This window comes from Homalodisca vitripennis, chromosome 6 (assembly GCF_021130785.1).
Source record: "Homalodisca vitripennis isolate AUS2020 chromosome 6, UT_GWSS_2.1, whole genome shotgun sequence".
Classification (NCBI taxonomy): Eukaryota; Metazoa; Arthropoda; class Insecta; order Hemiptera; family Cicadellidae; genus Homalodisca; species Homalodisca vitripennis.
Window position 1 is genome coordinate 62,144,485 of NC_060212.1, and position 16,365 is coordinate 62,160,849.

At 33.4% G+C, this 16,365-nt stretch overlaps 1 protein-coding gene across 1 annotated transcript in view; it reads right to left on the bottom strand.

Annotated features, from left to right (window-relative positions):
* LOC124365403 (E3 ubiquitin-protein ligase CBL-B-like) overlaps positions 1 to 16,365 on the bottom strand; it is a 65,166-nt gene that overhangs the window by 46,435 nt on the left and 2,366 nt on the right. Inside the window, exon 3 of the mRNA XM_046821383.1 lies at positions 1,826 to 1,957. Within this exon, the coding sequence (XP_046677339.1) occupies positions 1,826 to 1,957 (132 nt within the window). The remainder of the gene's footprint in view (positions 1 to 1,825; positions 1,958 to 16,365) is intronic.

Sequence of the window (16,365 nt, forward strand, 5' to 3'; positions counted from 1 at the left end):
ATATTAAAGATATTGGATAGGTGAATTTCTTCTGAGTGATATGTAGAACATGATGATCTATTGGACTATGAGTATTGTCGGTTTAGACTTCAAGCTTAGTTTCAGTGCTAAAAAGGAAATAGAAGAAGATATTTTAACAAGCGTTAAGTAAAATTTCCCAGTTTATCAAGACATAAAGAGTGAGCCTGCAAAATAGATAAACCACTGTAAGCCCAGTCCTGGACAAAAACCTTCCCTCTTTGGATTCAATAAATTGATTTGAACTCCTAAGAGGTGGAGTGGGTCAGCTTGGATTCACGCTTTATTACGTTTAATCAGTAAGCATTAGCAGGAGTGTTACTTAGCGAAATTTAGGATTTAATTATTTTACAACGCTTTTTATTACTACGTTTTTACTACTATTAACATTACTTAAATAGTCATGATAATTTGTTTATTTGCTTATATTCATCCAGAAAATTGTGTTAATTGAAAATTCACAGTTTGTGTAATTTTTTTAAACCCTCCGAGCATGCATCATATTTTGTGAAATGCATTCCTGTTTTGTGATGTTTTTCAGGCTCTCCTTGTAAGATTTATAATAAATCTAAAAAGTAACAATAAATATAAAGTGTTATATACCACATTTTTTGCAAAGAACTGTGCTTTCAGACTGTGTGTAATTACAACACTAGAAAACAAATCTCTCAGTTTAGAAATACAAAAAAGTTAAACAAAAAATAAAATCAAATTGTGCAATAAAGTATGCACATGTAGCTGGAATACTACACAAGTTAAAAATTCTGAATAGCCAAATTGTAGGAAATGTTGTCATAAAGACAGAATTGTATAATGTTGGGAATTTACATTGATAAATTTGTATTATATATTTTAAAGAAAAGCGTAAATTTGAAATTTTTTCCTACTTGCAGTAGTTACATAACACATTGATATAAAAATGTTCTTACATTTTTTATTATACTAAATATAGCAGCAACACAACATTTAGAATAGCCTACTTGTAGCAAATTTTGCCATGAACATAGAAATACACATTGCTGTAAGTTTTTTTGGAAATTCATAATATTTACACATACCTATATAGGAAAGTCAAAATAGTAATTACCTTTTATGAAAAACATAAACAATATTTACATGCAATAGTATCATTTCTAACAATTAGTAACTGCATAACAAAGAATTAAAAAGAAAATAAGGAAAAATAGATTGTAAACAGCGAAATCGACACGTTTGTATCTGAGCAAAAACAATGCAAACGCACTTAGCTGGAAACAACAGCTGATGAAAATTATGGAGACTAATGTTTGGTACAGTTACGAGACATCATAAGACCACTAAACATAAAGAAAAGCTCACGGGTTTTCGAACAGTGTATATTATAATACAATGTGATTGGTATTAGCATCAGTAAAATGAATTTAAAGACATGAACGTGTATCGTAAAAAATATTGATGATGGACTGGAGGGTTAAAGTCTATAAAAAAATGTATAATTAATTAACTAAGCTTATGTTTTATAAACATATCAATATGGTTGAAACTGAGTTACACTATAGATATTTGTATACAACACATATAAATATCTCTAATATTCAAACTATCAAGTCATTTGCAGACAAGTGGATCGGCCCTTGCTACCAGCCCTTGGAGCTGAACACCCAAAAAGTCCTTTATCTCTTATTTTCTCAAAATCCAATAAAACATTGATCAATGATACAAAATGCTTCTAATTTCTGTTGTAACTACATAAAACTAGCAAATATGGATGTGTACATAGTTTGGTTTCACCGCGTTTACCAGACTGGTGATGGATCTATATACTGACCTCCCTGGCTTGTTGATGTACTTTTGCAGCCTGGCCTTGACCTCATCGTAGGTGAGGAAGGCCACGTAGCCAGGATGAGTGACGGCCAGGATCTGCCAGTTACGGAGCAGCGACGTCCACGGTTGGAACAATCTGGAACATCGCATGTATTAGTACACGAGTAATCGACTGGTGGAGCATACTGCAGAAAATGCAATAGGTTTCAGGACCATCAATAGTTTTATAACCATTGAAGACTATAAGGGAATAATATTAAAATAAAAAAAAACAATTTTTCATAACAGCTTTTTTAAAAAGTGAAACAAGATAACAAATACTAGTTATTCTTTACTTCTAAAATGAAATTACAGAGTAGCACTGTATATATTTCTTTATGGTAACCTACTTTATCAGTACTATCGACCTTGTACTGTATCGAATCTCCCCTTATTCTGTTTGATAAGATCCCCGCACAGGCCAGTAGCCCATGAGGACGGACAGAGTAAGGTTTAAAAGGGGATCGGCTTCTCCTTTTTATAAAAAAAAACTATTACTATCGTCACAAGCACTGTTGTTTGTGATCTAAAAAAACCCATCTGAACAGAGTATTTTTCCTCTGCTACAAGGGATATAAATATTTGAGGTGTAGACACATCCCACGACTAAATTGTTTACTAAAAAGAAGTGGTATTTGGGGGGGGGGGAAACTTGTCCTAGATTTGGATAGAAATAATCCGTACAAATATATCTTTCTTAAATCAATATTTTGTTTTTTTTTAAATAAAATTAAAAAATTTTAAATGCTCGAAATGCACAAATAATTGGCTTAATAATTAAGTTATCAGACCTTGTCAATCCTCCTACTCCCCTCCCCTACCCAAAACTCTGCTGATGTTATTTATCATCATAAGTGTTAATATACACTATCATTGTCAATCAATTAGGTATAAAACATAAGTGCACTACAGTGGATGAAGGTTGTTTCCAGTGTTTTAGAGATGAATACCTGTTTCTGTTATCCCCACAAACACCTTTATTTCTCTGGATTTTTTACACGAAAACGTTATGACATAAACGCTTGCCATAGCTTACACAAACCATGCAAACAGAATGGCCTGTCTCGTTGATGGGACGTGGACAAAACGGACACAGAGTGTATCTGACAGCTGAGATAGTAGTGAGGGGGGGCAGGGGAGGGGGTGTCAGGTAACAGTGATTAATACAGCCACCACTGCTGAGTACTCTGTCTCTAACTGCTTGTTTAGGCTGGATTGTTGTCATTAACAGAGCTCTAACTCAAGTTGTCAGCGGAACTTCCAACATCCAAAGTGCTGGTAATTGTTGTTGTTAACAGTCAATTAGTTGGGTAATTACTGAAACAATACGATGCATTCATAGTCTGTCATTATTATACTGTACATATGATCTGTGAGCTTTTGAATTTGGAAAGTTCACTCTATAATCAAGCCTTTAAATTATAATATTCCCAGAAGTAATATCCCAAAATCATAATAGTAATATATACATTCAAAACTTGAATACTTAGTACGCAAGTGTGTGTTTTAAAATAAACTACATTAATTTTTATCTTGATTGGGTTAGATTAACTTGTAAATTAATGTACACCTTAGCCTTAGTGCTTTCAAATGTATTCAACAATTTTGAAAATTATGGTTACTATCTTGAAACACAGCTTTAATGAAAATCCTCATATGGTCTTTTGGTTACTTAAAAAACCTGGAAGCAAAATCTCGTTATGGATATACTTCCACTAAGGCCATAAACAAACCTCGGGTTTTCTCCTCTCAATGGTGGAGGGGAGTGGAGGTGATTGCCTGCTACTAAGATTGGAAGGGCTTGGAGATAATTGCCTACTACTCAGGTTGGAAGAGCTTGGGGACAATTTCCTGCTACTAAGGTTGGAAGGGCTTGGAGACAATTGTCTGCTACTAAAGTTGGAAGGGGAAGCTTGAAGACAATTGTCTGCTACTAAGGTGGAAGGGCTTGGAGACAATTTCCTGCTACTAAGGTTGGAAGGGCTTGGAGACAATTGTCTGCTACTAAGGTTGGAAGGGCTTGGAGACAATTTCCTGCTACTAAGGTTGGAAGGGCTTGGAGATAATTTCCTGCTACTAAGGTTGGAAGGGCTTGGAGACAATTGTCTGCTACTAAGGTTGAGCAAGATTTTAAATTTTCATATTATGTACCAATTTTACATGTATTCATTGGATTTAGGGAATAAATAAATTTAGTTTCTCCCCTTTTAATAGCACAAGGGGTTCCATCCAGGAAGCGGTGGGGAGAAGAACGGCATGTGATAGTTTTATAGGTAAGAGGTAAATTTAAAATTAACATCATACCAAGTAATAACAAATTTTCAATTCATGACTAAGTTGCAGTTTTTGTGATGGGGTACTGAGGTATAAAAGAAGTTTGATATGATCAATGGACTAAATAGTTGATGCACATGGATTAAAATAATTTTGTCTCTTACCACATAGAATGCAGAAGATTATACAGCTGAAATAAACGTCATTAACCATTTCTAAGTGTGCCCTTATACCATTTCGCACTGCAGCTGGGCAACATTAGTATCATAGTTTTCATCAATAACAATGAATAGTCTTATAAATAATTTATTAAAAAACATTATTGTTATATAAAACAGAATGGCCGATAAATAACCCTACAGAAATCATTCAAGGACCTGTTTAAAAGAAACACATACAAATTCCATGGTTGGTTAAGGAAACATGTAGCTGAAACTATGTTACAAACAATATACACACACAAAAATTCTTCAGTCAAGTCAAATCAGATACCTCAATACTCAGTCTCCAATATATACAGTATGAAATCATGTTCCATTTTAAATATGTGAACAATTCAAGTCACACCACTAACACTTTATTTATTTATATAACTTTTTATTATCAGTATTAAAAATCCTTGATTCCTTACCTATTTTAGCATTGATTTAATCGGTTTTTCATGTCTTTGCATGTACTATTCCACAGTTTTTGTACTTTCTAGAGGTTTAAAAAAATGGATTTTACTATAACTACATCAATACCATTGAAAAACTCAATATCTAAAATTGAATTTCAATTTCCTTTATATAAAATTTGACTAATTTAACAATAAAAAATATGTCAAATTGTAATTAATATTATTGAAACTGAGACAATATTTGAGCTATAAATTTAACACAATATTCTTAAAATATTGAAACAAACACTTCTACATCTGTCAAAATCACATTTTCTTTTTAAAATGTTCAAAGTAAAAAAAATTAATTGCAAGTTGGAGTAAATGATGACATTACACGCCAAGTATCTAGTATGAAATTCCTTGGATTCTTAAAAGAACAACCTAACTTTGAATAACCAAAAATATTTTATGACTAAACAAACGTCCATTATCTAAATATTGCTAATTTATAGTTACTTAAAAATGATTTATGATTGATGCTTTGTTCAATAGTATGTTCTGTAACTGTCTTAAAATCTTAAAAACCGTATACCAATTTAAAAGAACAAATGTTGGTGTAAATAACTTGAAAATCTTAAAACCTTTCTTAAATTTCTTGATTATAATAGTTTATATACGCTATACTTCCAATATAAACTTTGAACAACCGCTGCACTTAAATCACGAAAAATACATATAAAGCGCGTAGAAATGGAAGGTTAAAAATCATAAGTCTTTCGAAAGTGTATCTTTGATCTCGTTGTGCAATAATTAAAATAAAACTGTGCATCATTGTGAATCCCTTGAAACCACTTGTAGCCTATGTGTTTGCATTAAAAATATGAGCGAGGAATTTATTAGAATATGTCTATAAGCCAATGTAATTCCAATTTACACTGTAATAACAAGAATATGATGTAAACATATTTGAACAAAGGCCAATATAATGTAAACACGTTTCAACAAAGGACATCATGTAAACACATTTGAACAGAGGTAAATCCAGCCAAACAAATTTGAACAGAGGAAAATCCAGCCAAACACATTTGAACAGAGGTAAATCCAGCCAAACACATTTGAACAGAGGTAAATCCAGCCAAACACATTTGAACAGAGGTCTGTCCAGCGACTCACTGCCAGGCTGACAAACATTAATGATGTTTAAAAACCAACAAAACCCGTGCACCGAAAAAAAGAACACGGATTAAAAATATTAAAAAAAATATACACAAAACAGTTTTTTTTTAATATTTGATACATAGTTGAAAATCTCAACATTTTATTAATAACTGTTGAACTGTTATTAACTGTTTTTAATAACTATTATAGTCTATTGACTATAAAGCCTGTTCACCAACAAATAAGAGATTTAAAATTAATTAATAATTACAACTAATAATTATTTGCATTCATTTCTGTTTGTCCTAACAGCCCCTTAACTTTGATAACTTTCTTTTTATTAATTTATGATTAAGTTACTGTTAAACTACCATACACTAAAGACTCGGTTTCTATAAAGCTTTACAGTGTGTGTAAATATTTTAGTTTAAGATTCTAAATAAATAATTGTATAATGAAATGACTGTGTCCTGCATAGAACGTTAAAATTATAATATATGTTTTATATTATTTGTGTATTGGTAACATAACATTTCTGCCCAACAAGTGAGAGACCCGGGTTCGAGTCCCTGTGGAGCAAGTAGTATATGTGTGTGTGTGGTGTGTGTGTGTGTGTGTGTGTGTGTTTGTGCTTTTACTAAATAATATGCTTTAAAGTTTGACTTTTAAAATTCCGTAAGTAGTAATATATCTGCCTGTCACATATTATTTCAGTGTTCACGTTAAGGGAGATCAAAGTTCAAGGTAGTTCAAAGTTGAGACTGACACTTACATCAGGTTTTACGTGTTTAAAATTATTTCTGGTGAGAATGAATTTTATTTCCGACCCCACGTCTGAGTTTTCCTTGTTGTCCCGACGAAGAAAACATTTACATAGGTCTCTGAAACCTATTTCGGTCAAAACGAGTTTATTTCCAGCCCTCTTAATCTACTTACGGTCTAAGGTATTTCCACTGTCGCAGTTTAGTTTACCTTGTTGTCTCGATTAAGAAAATACACACATATCTATGGAAGTCTCGGAAACCTACTTCGGTTAAAAATCGTCTACATCCAGTTCTTGTGATTTACTTTCAGTCTAAGATATTTCTAGTACTATAGTAAAGTTTCCCTTGTTTCGATGAAGAACATATAAATACATGTATACGTACCAATGAGAAGCCTATCACGGCCTAGGAGGAAATCCTACAAAATTCCTATCTACTTTCGGTATAGGGGAAATCCTTATTAAGATCATGCAACATTTCAAAATAATAGTTAAAAGGTTTTACGTTATAAAAGTCTTTTCGGACTTTAGTCTGGGAAAGAATGCACCGTCGAGGAATATTAGCGTTTATTTCTATGTTTTCCATCATCCACTGTTAAACTATTACTATGTCAGGGAAGCCTTGAAGTATCTTATGTGAAAACATTCACGGCTTCGTTCATTCAGGTTGGTTTTGTAACAGTGTTTAAATAGTATTAACAATGCATTAGATGTTTAAATTCGTCACTGGCGTACGTAATCTGGAGTAAAATTTAGATACCAACCTTTCATTTAAAATCTGCATTACATTGCTCATCAAGCGTTGTATATTTTATGAAACTTAAATGTAAACACGTTTCTGCCACTCTGTCCAACTTTATCTAAAATGTCTACAGCTGTTTAGTATCACTTAAATTTATATTATGAAACACAAATACTAACATTTTTATGAGTTCCAAAATATTCCAGGTAACTTCTTTTCTCTTTCTTTTCATATCAACTAGCTGGGTTTCAATGAATATTTTACAAAAAGACTTAACCGAATTGGTCAAGCTTCTCAAGATTGGTTAGCCGTTCTCAAGATTAGCGCTTAGCAACACGATTCATTTTTATTTACAAGATACAGAAAGGCTTCACCGAGTCGCAACTACTATTCCAGGGAAAAAATCATTTCTGAAGCATTTTACGCAATGGCATACTAATATACTTCGTTCTTTATATAAAAGCCTAACTTATAAAAAAAGATATCTGTTTTTCTATAGGAGCTTAACATGTAAATGCAAGTTGCTTATCAACTACAATTAATTATTAATGTTCCAAAAACATGCAGTGTATACTGTACACAATATTATAGTTATACAGTGTAAGTATTTTTTTACAAATATCCTTGTATTTTAGGGACATAAAGTACATAGCTGGTAGTTTTAATAATTATTGTAATCAACACTAATCACCGGAATATACAAACAAAGCCAATTCGTACTAAAATTCTTTAAATATTGAGATAAATATGCAGTGCATTATAACATCAATAAACAATTGAAATGCAGTAGCAGGCACCAATGGGACTAGAAAAATCTGTGGCTTCAATAAAAACAGATGTGGCTTTCAATTCCAGCAATGAACTCGGCAGAGCTGGTTGTATAATACAATTACACCTGACGTCGGTGGATCTCCGTCAATGGAAACATTTGTGCCGCTCTTTCTCATGTGATATTAACACATTAAATCTATGTGATCGATGTATAAAAAATATACGTGGTTAACTTTCACCTTACATCATCTGTTCCAATTATTTGTGACAATATAATTTCAATACTTCAATTGTCAATACTGATAATAGTATCACAAAGAACAACCGATTGGCATTAAACTGTGCCATTGTTCAAACTTTTACGTGGATAGAAAATAGAATAATTCACTTTAACGATTTTTTTTATTAATACGGTTCAAGAAAAACTAAAAGAAAAATTAGGTGACCTCATAGACGAGTCTGGTACAGATAATATTGCTTTGATAGATAGAGCAAATGAGCTGGGGTTTTCTCAAACCCGTTTTAGATTCACTCCTGTAACCGATGTAGATATTCTGAATATTATTAAATCTTTTAAAAATAAAAGTTCTTCGGGCTTTGATGAAGTACCTGTGAGTCTGATAAAAGAGACAAAAGATTATTTATTAAAACCATTAACACATATCATCAACTCATCTTTAATTTCCGGAATATTTCCAAATCAACTAAAAATTGCTAAAGTGGTTCCAATCTTTAAAAAGGGTAAAATGGAGGAAATAGGAAGCTACAGACCGGTATCTATATTACCAGTCTTCTCAAAAATATACGAAAAAGTGGTGCACAATCAGTTAGTTCATTATCTGGAGGAAAATATGCTGCTGGACAACCAGCAGCATGGTTTCAGAACAGGTAGGTCAACAGTGACGGCGGGAGTTAATTTCGTAGAAACAATAAATTATCAATGCAATAGACAAAAAAGAAAATGTTGTTGGCGTATTTCTGGATATATCTAAAGCCTTTGATAGTATTTCATATGAACGATTATTCAAAATTCTAACTAGACTTGGTATTGAAGGTAAAGAGTTAAAATGGTTCCAGTCATACTTACAAGACCGCTATCAGTATGTTGAAATAAAACATCAACACACAAACTACATTGAAAGCTATAGGTCATCACTAAACAAAATTATGTGTGGCGTCCCACAAGGTTCCATTTTGGGTCCTCTACTGTTTGTGTGTTATTTGACGGGTCTCCCTTCTATATGTGAGGAAAATGCCATTGGTATGATTCTCTATGCAGATGATGCTAATGTTATCTTTTCAGGAAGAAATAAACAGGAAATTGAACACAAAGCAGAAACGGAAATGACAAAAATAAAACAATTTTTAAATTCAGCTCATTTATTATTAAATACCAGTAAAACCAACTTTATTTCTTTTCACACCAAACAAAATAGACAAACAATAAATCCATTGATAACAATAGAAGATTATTCAGTAGAACAATTAACTAGTACAAAGTTTCTTGGCTTAGTTATAGATAATAATTTAAGTTGGGATGATCATGTCTGTAAGCTTTGTGTCAAAAAAGTTATCATCTAGTATTTATGCATTAGGCAGAATGAAACAATACTGTAACCTCACTTCACTTAAAACTATATATTTTTCTTTGTTTGATTCCCATATGTCTTATGGAATAGCAATCTATGGCGGAACTTCAAAAAAGAATTTGAATTAGTTATTAATATTACAGAAAAAAGCAATTAGAATAATGTTAGGCTTGGCTGGTAAAGAGTCAGTAAAAATGCATTTCCGAGAACTAGGAATTTTAACGGTATTTGATAGGTATATTTTAGAAACAGTTAAATATTGTAAACAAATTAATATTCCCACTATATCACAAAGTCACACATATAATACAAGGCATCATTTTATTAGTGATAGACATAATTTGGAACTCTATAAAAAAAAACAAATTTTGCAGGACCAAAATTTATGCAGTACTTACCTCAAAACATTACCAATGAACAGAATATGACAATATTTATCAGAAATCTAAAGACATTTCTTACCACCATATCTTGCTACTCTTTAGAAGAGTTTTATAATCATAGATATAGTTAGTATTTGGGTCAACAAATTTATAAAATATCTACTGAAAAAGTGTATGTTAGTTAATCTTGGTTAGGTCTAAGTTAGTTATCAAGGGTGATTGGCGTACTTTTATATCAATATTTTCATTGGCACAATAATATAAGTATTTATAATATTTACATAATAATTTGACACTATTCTGTACTACATGTGTATACAAATGAATAAAGAATATTTTGAATTTGAATTTGAACTTTCCACTAATTACAACACTGTATTAGAAATATCACACACTAATCTTCATATCAAATTAACCTTTATCCAACCCTACCTGACACCCACCTAATAGTCCAGGAGTTGAGAGCCAGTTTGCATTGTATAAGCACTCAACATATATTTGACTGAAATCAATAGAGTAATTTCTGCCAAGTGAGAAATCTATTGTCAGCTACACTAGTTTTGGTGGCGGTCAGAATGGAAGGGTGTCAAAAGGGTTAAAAAAATATGAAAGATATATTTTTTGTCCAAGATTATGTATTTTTACAACACAAAACCAAACAACAGACACGTAACCAACTGTTGTATCACATCAGACACGTAAACGACTGTTGCATCACATCAGACACGTAAACGACTGTTGCATCACATCAGACACGTAAACGACTGTTGCATCACATCAGACACGTAAGCGACTGTTGCATCACATCAGACACGTAAACAACTGTTGTATCACATCAGACACGTAAACGACTGTTGCATCACATCAGACACGTAAACGACTGTTGTATCACATCAGACACGTAAACGACTGTTGTATCACATCAGACACGTAAACGACTGTTGCATCACATCAGACACGTAAACGACTGTTGTATCACATCAGACACGTAAACAACTGTTGTATCACATCAGACACGTAAACGACTGTTGTATCACATCAGACACGTAAACAACTGTTGTACACATAAGACACGTAAACGACTGTTGCATCACATCAGACACGTAAACGACTGTTGTATCACATCAGACACGTAAACGACTGTTGCATCACATCAGACACGTAAACGACTGTTGCATCACATCAGACACGTAAACGACTGTTGCATCACATCAGACACGTAAACGACTGTTGCATCACATCAGACACGTAAACGACTGTTGCATCACATCAGACACGTAAACGACTGTTGCATCACATCAGACACGTAAACAACTGTTGTATCATATCAGACACGTAAACGACTGTTGCATCACATCAGACACGTAAACGACTGTTGCATCACATCAGACACGTAAACAACTGTTGTATCACATTAGACACGTAAACATCTGTTGCATCACATCAGGCACGTAAACGACTGTTGTATCACATCAGACACGTAAACGACTGTTGCATCACATCAGACACGTAAACGACTGTTGTATCACATCAGACACGTAAACAACTGTTGTATCACACCAGGCACGTAAAAAACTGTTGTATCACACCAGGCACGTAAACGACTGTTGCATCACATCAGACACGTAAACAACTGTTGTATCACATTAGACACGTAAACATCTGTTGCATCACATCAGGCACGTAAACGACTGTTGTATCATATCAGACACGTAAACGACTGTTGCATCACATCAGACACGTAAACGACTGTTGCATCACATCAGACACGTAAACAACTGTTGTATCACATTAGACACGTAAACATCTGTTGCATCACATCAGGCACGTAAACGACTGTTGTATCATATCAGACACGTAAACGACTGTTGCATCACATCAGACACGTAAACGACTGTTGTATCACATCAGACACGTAAACAACTGTTGTATCACATCAGACACGTAAACGACTGTTGTATCACATCAGACACGTAAACAACTGTTGTATCACATAAGACACGTAAACGACTGTTGCATCACATCAGACACGTAAACGACTGTTGTATCACATCAGACACGTAAACGACTGTTGCATCACATCAGACACGTAAACGACTGTTGCATCACATCAGACACGTAAACGACTGTTGCATCACATCAGACACGTAAACGACTGTTGCATCACATCAGACACGTAAAACGACTGTTGCATCACATCAGACACGTAAACGACTGTTGCATCACATCAGACACGTAAACAACTGTTGTATCACATTAGACACGTAAACATCTGTTGCATCACATCAGGCACGTAAACGACTGTTGTATCATATCAGACACGTAAACGACTGTTGCATCACATCAGACACGTAAACGACTGTTGCATCACATCAGACACGTAAACAACTGTTGTATCACATTAGACACGTAAACATCTGTTGCATCACATCAGGCACGTAAACGACTGTTGTATCATATCAGACACGTAAACGACTGTTGCATCACATCAGACACGTAAACGACTGTTGTATCAGATCAGCCAACTAGATAAAGAGACTACAAGTTACCGCTTTCTGTCAAGTAGTGGTCTGTAAATTGTTACTGATTTAACATTTATTTACACGGCTGACGGTTAGTTTTAAGTGTGCAAATTTTAAGAAAATTGTGTTTGGAAAAAATGTACCGTATTTAAAACTTTTAACCTTCTTAATACGCCAATATGAACGTGACTGACGAACAGTTTCTGCCTGAAAAACCAGGTTGTATACCTATAAGATGCAAGTTGGCTCTCGGTTGAACCAAAACTTGACAATATTAAGAAGCAATGAAATCAAAGGTGGTGAAGCCAAGGATCAGTGTAACTGTTATTGTTCCATATCATTGTACATTGTACTGTATTCAGGTCAGGTTCCGATGACATTTGTGAGGACATCTCATAACACGTTTGAGATGCGAATGTTGAGTTTAGCTCAAATTCGCCTTCCGCTTAGTGCATCTTCCAAATCTGACGCTGTTACAGACTTGACTCCTGGAATTTGAAGTCAAAGTCCGTCTGAAGAGATCCAAAAAAGTCAATGACGGTAAAAATCAAAACTAACTCTTTGCACCTTTCGACATCAAAGACACCTAGACCCCAGATTCAAGGAGTCTGTGACAGGATCAGATTTCAAGAAAACTCGGTTGCTCCACCGTAATTTGGGATCGTGTCTAAAACATCGTGGTGCACTCAATTGTGCACTTGATAAGTCAATGACACTACCCTTATTCTGGATTACACTTTATTATGTAGTCTAGGTGTCTCTGATGTCGAAAAAATGCATAGTTCGTTTTGAGCATCTTCATTGCCAAAAAGTTTTGGATCTCTTCGGACGGACGTGGATTCAAAATTCCAGAAGTCAAGTCTGTGTGACAGCTTCAAATTTTGGAGGATGCACTAAGCGGAAGACGAGTTGGAGCTAAACTCAACATTCGCATTGCATCAACCCTTTCCCCACCATAGCTGCTTTGTGTCAGAAATAGTGGAAAAAAATCAAAGTCGTCTGAATAAAAAAATAACAAAAGTTATTTATTTTAAAACTTTTTTGATTTTAAAGAAAACCTAAAATACTTGATTTGTTAAAGAAACTGAATGAAAAGACTATCATATTTGTATAGCAAAACGGTAAATCTATTTTTCAAAAATGTTTTAATATATTACAAAATCATACTAAAGAAGTGAGAAGGTGTAAAAATAAGTCACACCAGTACTCTTCTGAAAGCCAAATGAGATCAAATCGAATTGCTCCAAAAGGAATTGGAACAGATAATGGTATCATTGCACATTTGGATCAAATTGAACATATAAACAAATGGAAAACAATTCGGATCTTACACTGCCCCGTATTTCCAGTACAGCCGTGGCGGTAGTGCGATTAGATAATATTGTAATTGAGTCAAGTCCTCGTCTTAACGTAAGGTATCTTCATGTCTTTTTCTGCATTTAACATACTTAAGTATTTATCTCATATTTACGGCTTATAAAATTACTAAACTTTCTAACTATTGCCTAAAAGTCCTTAATTCAATTACACTATCCAAAGACTAAACACTTTCATTTGAAAAAAAAAACCAAACATTTACTTTTTTTTAAGAAATAGCATACAATTAGTACTATTTTATATTTCAAAAAGTAATTGATTGATGTATTTTTATTTTATTTTTTCATGTTGTCACATAACACCATGTACAGTAAGTAATTAATTACCTTATGGTAGATGACATGTCAATTTGTTAAAAATACCTAACGTAAATTAAAATGTAAATAAATTAATAAGATTTAAATAGTATAGAAAAGACATATTATAGGATAAAATTTAAACATAAAATATTAAAAACTTATATTAAAGTAAAATATTAAAGCATTATATATAAAAATATAAAAATCTCCAACACAACATGAAAAAAGATTCACAATTTAAAAAATTATTAAAAAATGATCGCTTTTCATTTAAGAATTCACTTACACTGACAATTTTTTGCCTAGTAAATTTTGTTTGTTAGTAAGCTGGAGTTCATTAATATTTTGATGGCTACTAGTTTTGGTCTTTGGACTGCAATGAGAGTCCACAAAAAGCTATCGTACTACATGTAAGACGTTTGAAGTTAGAATAACCTCAGACACAGCCATTTTGGAAATCATCATGAGGAGTGCTAATATTCAAAGTAGTTTTAAGGGCATCGTCTAATCATTCCAAGGAAAACACCGTGTAATGAAAGGACATACATCTTTTACAGTATGTATGTGGAGATAATGGCATGTTTTTATTCACAAAAATATAATTAACCTTAAATAATATTTGAATTAAAACCATGCAATTTTCTTGAATTGCTTAATTAAGAAAATCAATAAAAAAATGCAATTTCGTGAAGTTACAACTAATTTAATCATGGTGATAAATTGCATTTTTATCTTCAAACTGTGTTATGTAAGCCTGGTTATAAAGTTTCCCTAAAATTCCTCATGTAAGGTTAACATTTTTATATTTTTTTTGTATTCAGGAAAGTAATCTTAAACGATCGTGACTTGGCAAAAATATATATTCCAAACCAAAAAGATTGCACCAACTGAAGAGGCCGCGCGGCGGAAATCAAATCAAATCTACGTTTTAATGAGTTTGAAATGGCAGACGCACCGGAGGGAGAGTTTTCAAGCGGTTGAGGTTTTTAATATTTGTTGTTACTACGGATTTTAAACAAACAGTTTGGTTTATAACAATTTTTTAACAAGGGAAGTAGGCTAAATCGCACATTCAAATTTGTTATTGACCTTCTCCAAACCTGTAATTTCTCGGTAAAATCTGTCCTGGTATTGGCCGCTAAGAGGGTCAGTCACTGTCGTCGGCATCTGGCGTTACGGACGATCTGCCACTAACGTAAACATTCTTCTACTCTGACAAGCTACAAAAGAGCTCTGTCTGGTTTACCCAGCAACCATCCTGTGTAATCTCATTGCAAATAGATGTTCTCATTGTCTCATCACGTGCACCGGGTGGCTGCCGGGTAAATTAGACAATTCTTTCGAGGCTACATGTCTACGATATCACAACTAGTTAGTTTTGAACGTTCTCATCGTATAATTTTTTGGATAGCTTCAGACGGGCGTTGATTCCTGTTTCCATGAGCTAACTCTTTGACAGTTCAGGTTTCAGAAGCTGAACTGAGCGGAAAGGCAAAGAAAGGTAGACTTCTAGCTATACTTAAGGACGGCAATTTTCATTGTATTGAATGAAGTTAAATGTTGCACCAAGTTATTTTGTGTTACTAAACATCCGTCTTGCTAAATATACGGACAATTTAAAAAATGTTGTCCAATACGGCCACCATCAAGTTTTATAAACATATTGAATTTACTTATTTGTTGATAATTTAATTCCGAGTTTATATTAAAATATGACGTCATGTCAATTTGTAGGCGAGTAGCAAAAGAAATATGCTGGAAATGTCATTCAAAGGCTCAATTATAACTAACAATTATTGTAATTTAATTCATGTGATGCGTGTTTCTAAAACGAGCAGCTTAGCTGAACAGCCAGAAGAAAGTAGACAAGCCCAGCTGTTCTTCGACCATTTCTTCTTCACAACGTAGGCTATTTATTCATAATCCGGCCAACAAAAATGAGAAAAACAAAGCAAAACACTTAGAACACTCATTGGCATTACTTTACCTAACTTTTACGTTATACTTAATGTATACAATTTTATTA